Source organism: Lissotriton vulgaris, chromosome 7 (genome assembly GCF_964263255.1).
Source record: "Lissotriton vulgaris chromosome 7, aLisVul1.2, whole genome shotgun sequence".
NCBI classification, from domain to species: Eukaryota; Metazoa; Chordata; class Amphibia; order Caudata; family Salamandridae; genus Lissotriton; species Lissotriton vulgaris.
In genome coordinates this window covers 955379602-955384710 of record NC_141695.1, presented here as the reverse complement: position 1 = coordinate 955384710, position 5109 = coordinate 955379602, and the positions used below count along the sequence as shown (strand labels likewise).

The 5109-nt window shown below is 52.0% G+C and overlaps 1 protein-coding gene across 1 annotated transcript in view; it reads left to right on the top strand.

The window, feature by feature from the left end:
• The window catches only part of LOC147702814 (uncharacterized), a 6771-nt gene extending 1959 nt beyond the window's left edge, over positions 1 to 4812 (top strand). Inside the window, exons 2-3 of the mRNA XM_086928834.1 lie at positions 1402 to 1419; positions 3999 to 4812. Of these exons, the coding sequence (XP_086784960.1) occupies positions 1402 to 1419; positions 3999 to 4812 (832 nt within the window). The remainder of the gene's footprint in view (positions 1 to 1401; positions 1420 to 3998) is intronic.
• Positions 4813 to 5109: the final 297 nt, after the last annotated feature.

Here is a 5109-nt window from a genome sequence, read left to right as displayed (position 1 = left end):
TTGGTTAGGAACACGTGCAAAGCACTCAATCATAAGGGATACAAAATGGTGGCCCACTCGGGGTTCTCTTCGGGATCTCGGGGGCGGGTGTTCTTGTACGTGCGTCCCTTCCACTTGAGATCGACGTTACCCTGATTGATGAAAGGGGGCGGTACGCCGCAGTGGCGGGAAGATGGGAAGGGCGTGCCTTGACATTACTTTCAGTTTACATTCCCCCGGGTCTGCAATCTAGGACTTTCCAAGACCTTGGTGGCGCCATTTTAAATTTGCCTGCCGGTTTGTTGGTTATGGGGGGTGATTTCAATTCAGTTTGCTCTGGCTCCTTGGACCGCCACCCGCCTAGAGACCTCCGGAGTTCCCAAATGTGGTTACCGTCCTTCCTAGAGACCATGGGATTGGTGGATAGCTGGCGACTTTTACACCCTACGCTCTGTCACTTCTCCTTCCATTCCGGCACGCATGGTAGTCTTTCTCGTATAGACTATGTTCTCACATTAGCAGCAAATGCACCTGCTGTGTCTGAGGCCCGATTTTTGGCACGGGGCATTTCTGACCATTCCCCGTTGTGGGTCTCATTCGATTTTGACATTGTCCTGTCGGACCGGTTGGTGGCGGTTAATCCGTGGTACTTCCGCAATCCCAAAACTCGCACTCTCCTAGCCAAGGCCATCGACCTTTACTTTTCTGAAAACGAGGGTTCGGTTGGCTCAGCCGCGACTTTATGGGAGGCGTTTAAGACCGTTCTGAGGGGCGAGGCTTTCGCTCTTATAGCTGAGGCCCGTAGAGTCAGAGATGCCGACCTGGACTCCCAGTTGGAGACAGATCCCGATCTCCTGCATGCCCTCTCCCTCAAACAGTCTGAATACCGCGATCTTGCCACGAATGCTGCCCTGGCTTTGGCTAAGGAACAGCAAGGTCGGATCTATGACGTTGGGGACAAGGCTGGGAAGTTGCTGGCCTGGCTGGACAGGAGAGAGATGGCTAGCCGGGTCGTACCCGAGATTATGGGTGATGACGGTGCTGTTGTTTCTGACCCCAGTGCCATTGCCGAGTCTTTTGCTGATTATTTCCGAGGTGTCTACACCTCTACTTCGGACCGCACTGAGGTCGACTCGACTGCGCTTCTCTCGGCTGTTGACCTTCCCTGTCTCTCTGATGAAGACCGTGACGATTTGGACGGAGACATCTCAGCCGACGAGATCGCCCTCGCGATCCGCTCGCTGAGGTCGGGTAAGGCACCTGGTCCCAACGGCATCCCGGTCGAGTTGTATAAGATTCGGCCGGATGTGCTTTCCCCACACCTGCGTACTATGTTTTTGGAAGCGCGAGACACCGGCCTTCTTCCCCTAGACCAGCGGTTGGCCACCATTGTGGTCATGCACAAGGAAGGGAAGCCGAGAGACTTGTGTCGCTCTTATCGTCCCATTTCTCTCCTAAATGTTGAGCCTAAGATCCTCGCCAAGCTACTTGCCAATCGACTGATTGGAGTTATTGGCGACTTAGTGCACCCGGACCAGTCGGGCTTTATTCCTCACCGCAACACTGCCCTTAACCTGCGCAGACTCCACGGTGCCCTGGCTAGGGCCCACACCCTTGAGGAGCCGGCAGTCCTCGCTTCCTTGGACGCCACGATGGCCTTTGACTCTCTTGAGTGGAGTTACCTCTGGGCGGTGTTGACGAAGCTCGGTTTTGGCCCGGTGTTCGTGGGCTGGGTGAAACTCCTCTACGCTGGCCCATTGGCCAACGTTGCTGTCAATGGCCGTATTTCGGCATCTTTTGCCCTTCACAGGGGCACTAGACAGGGCTGCCCCTTGTCGCCTCTGTTGTTTGCGCTTGCTCTTGAGCCACTCGCGGCCATGCTGCGCACGCATCCTGATCTGCATGGCATAACCTGGGCCCCCGGTTTCGAAGACAGAGTCTCCCTCTATGCCGATGATATTTTGCTTTACCTGACCTCCCCCTGCAAGTCACTCATCGTGGCATGCGATATACTCAGACTCTTTGGGCGGCACTCTGGCCTCGTTATTAACTGGGCCAAGTCCTCCCTGTACGTGCTAAAAGGGGACACGCCACGCCTCCCTAGAGGATGCAACATCCAGGTGGCCAGTCAGGGATTTAAGTACTTGGGGATTTATATTTCCCTTAGTCCGAAGGCGAGATATGATCACAACTTGCTTCCTCCTCTCCTGCGTCTCCGGCGCGATGTGGAGAGTTGGCGCAAGCTTCCGCTTTCCCTGCTTGGCCGCGCGGCATTATTTAAGATGATGTCTTTGCCCAGGTTCCTTTATGCCCTGCAGAACACCCAAGATCCGGTTCCGGCCCGCTATTTCCGAGAGATTGAAGGCCTTCAACTTGCCTTGCTCTGGGATGGCCGTCCCCGCGTCGCCATCACGAAGCTCATGCTTCCTTGGTACGACGGGGGCATCGCACTGCCAGACGTACGTAGGTAATATTGGGCCTCCCAACTGGCGGCTATTAACCATGGTCTCTACGGTCCGGTGAATAGCCCCGGATACGCAATGGATAGATGGCTTCTGGGTGGTAGTAATTACTACAGGGCACTGTACTCGAGGTCTTTGGATGGGCGGATGTCGGGTCCAACGAAGACGGCGGTCCACATCTGGCGGACGATCACCAAGGCGCAGGGCTGGCAGGGCAGGCTGACTAGATTCACCCCTTTGTATGACTCCGATATTTTGGGCAGGTTGTGGCACACCAAGGGCTTTGATAAATGGGACCTTATAGGTATCTCCAGGGTGGACGACATGATCTCTAAGGGCGAGATCAAGACCTTCCTTCAACTGCAAACTGAATACCAGTTGGGCGGCTCGGAGTTTTTCCATTATGCTCAGCTGCGGCATGCGCTGCTCTCTGCCAAACCGGCGGAGGGGGCGATTCCAGAGAGTTCCCCTTTGGAAGACAGGGTGTTGGATGGCCATATGCCCGATAGTGCTATCTCACTGTCTTATAAAAAACTAATTAATGTCCGCACTGACCTTCTCCTTGGAGTGCGTGATCAGTGGGTGCGTGATGGCCTGGAGATTGGCGACGAGGACTGGCAGAGCGCTGTGTCCTCCCCTAAGGAAGTCGCCATTTCCTCTCGTCTTCAGCTGGTACAATTCAAAATCCTGCACAGGGTGTACGTGACTGGTCCCCGGCTTGTGCGTATGGGATACTCGCCCGACGGGCTTTGTCGTTGAGGCTGTCGTGTCCTTGCTACCTTCATGCACATTCTATGGGAATGTCCCGTCATAGCCTCCTACTGGAGACGTGTGCACCGGATTATGGGCGAGGTGACTGGGGTGGTGGCGAATGCAGAGGCTCGGAGGTGTCTCCTCAACATCTGGGAACCATCCGATCACAATGTGGCTCAGACTCAGTGGGTGACCCTTGGCAACATGGTGGCCAAATGTGACATTGCGCAAAAATGGGGGGCTGCCACGGCTCCCCTGGTGGTACAATGGAAGGCCAACATGGATTGGTGTATGTTTAGGGAAAAGACGGTCTATGTTGCCAGGGGTAAGCCCCAGAAATGGACGAAAGTATGGGGGGCCTGGAATGCTTACCGGGGAGATATTTGCCTTCCACCGGAACCTGTTTCTCTGGATGAACATATGTCACCATAGCCTGTGACACCAACTGTGATACGTTGTACTGCTTAATCCTGTTTGTTCCTCCTCCCTTCTGCTATCCTGCTCCATTCTCCTGTATCAATGACTCAGTGCTTGCTATCCCCTGCCCGCTACCAGCACCTTGAAGGCTTCCTCTACTCCATTGCCACTCTCTAGCGCCACTTGGCATTTCTTCTTTCTCTGTTCCATGTTCCTTTTACTGCATAAAATATAAAAACAACCTGCATTGTACTGTTGCGATTGTTTTGCACTATTGCTCTCCTGATTCACCGTGCTGCCTTGCCTCCGGGATGTTAGGCTGAATAGCTGTGTGCTTTTCCAATAAAGGTTTTAAAAACTTTAAAAAAATAAATAAAAAAAAAAAAGCATGGGGAGCAATGTGATGAAGGAATTGTTTAAGAAATTGGAGAAAACCATGCGCACGGAACAGGCGAAATGGTGGGAAATGAAATCATTGTCCCGCTATTTAGAAGTTGAGCGAGTACCCCGTGGCTTGAGGATCATTTTAGCACCCAGCTTTGAGAACCCGGATCCGGAGATGCTAAACGAATGGGCAAGGTGTAATTTGGATTCTTCGAGTAGACTGTTAAGAATGCTGATTAAATATGCCGAGAGTGATGGAGTGAAATTGGGTGCAATAATAAGTGACCTCAATGAACAAATTAAGAAACTGAATGATGCGGAACAGGAAAAACGATTGCGTGAACTAATGACAGAACGGCTCACCAAGGAAGAGGAAGTAATCAAAAGGAGAAAAACCGTCAAATTTCAAAGGGACAAATTAGATTACCAAAATGGCCAGATTTTTACCTTCTCTAAGAAGTATGACCAGCAAAAGGGAATGACCGGACCTCGCACAACTGGTATGGGGCAAAGCAGCAGTAGGGGCATCAGCCCTTCTACCTCGGATTCCAATTTAAGCTCCATTCCAGGAAGTGAGTCGGAAAATGAACAACGCAATGCTGATGAGGCGGCGGGTTTTACCAAGCGGTCGTTGGGAGAGGAAGTGGAGTGCCTACGCAACGACCGCAGGCAGACCCTAAGATCTCACACCGCTGGCTCGAAAACAGGCGGAAACGCAACCTCAAACGCAAGTGGCGGAGGAGGAGTCGGGCAGCCAACCGGCACAGCGAAACCACCAGTGAAGGGCCGGGGACGCAAACGCTGGAACCGCAAATGAATGAACAAGTAAGCGGCCAACTGTCTGTGATTAATCTTTCAGATGTTCATTTAACTAATAAGGAAATTAAAACGTTATCATTGGGCTTAACTTATTGCCCCCCATGTACATTCAATTATGCACAAACAAGAATGGATTTTTTTAAATACATACGCAAAGTAAAACTGAAAAAGCTATTCTTGAAAAACAAGTTAAAAACGCGCACCCCATCGCAGGATAACAACAGAACTGGTCTGGATTCGGGCCCATGCCTGGCAGGAGAGGTCGATCTCTATGTGGACTTGGTTGATTTGAATA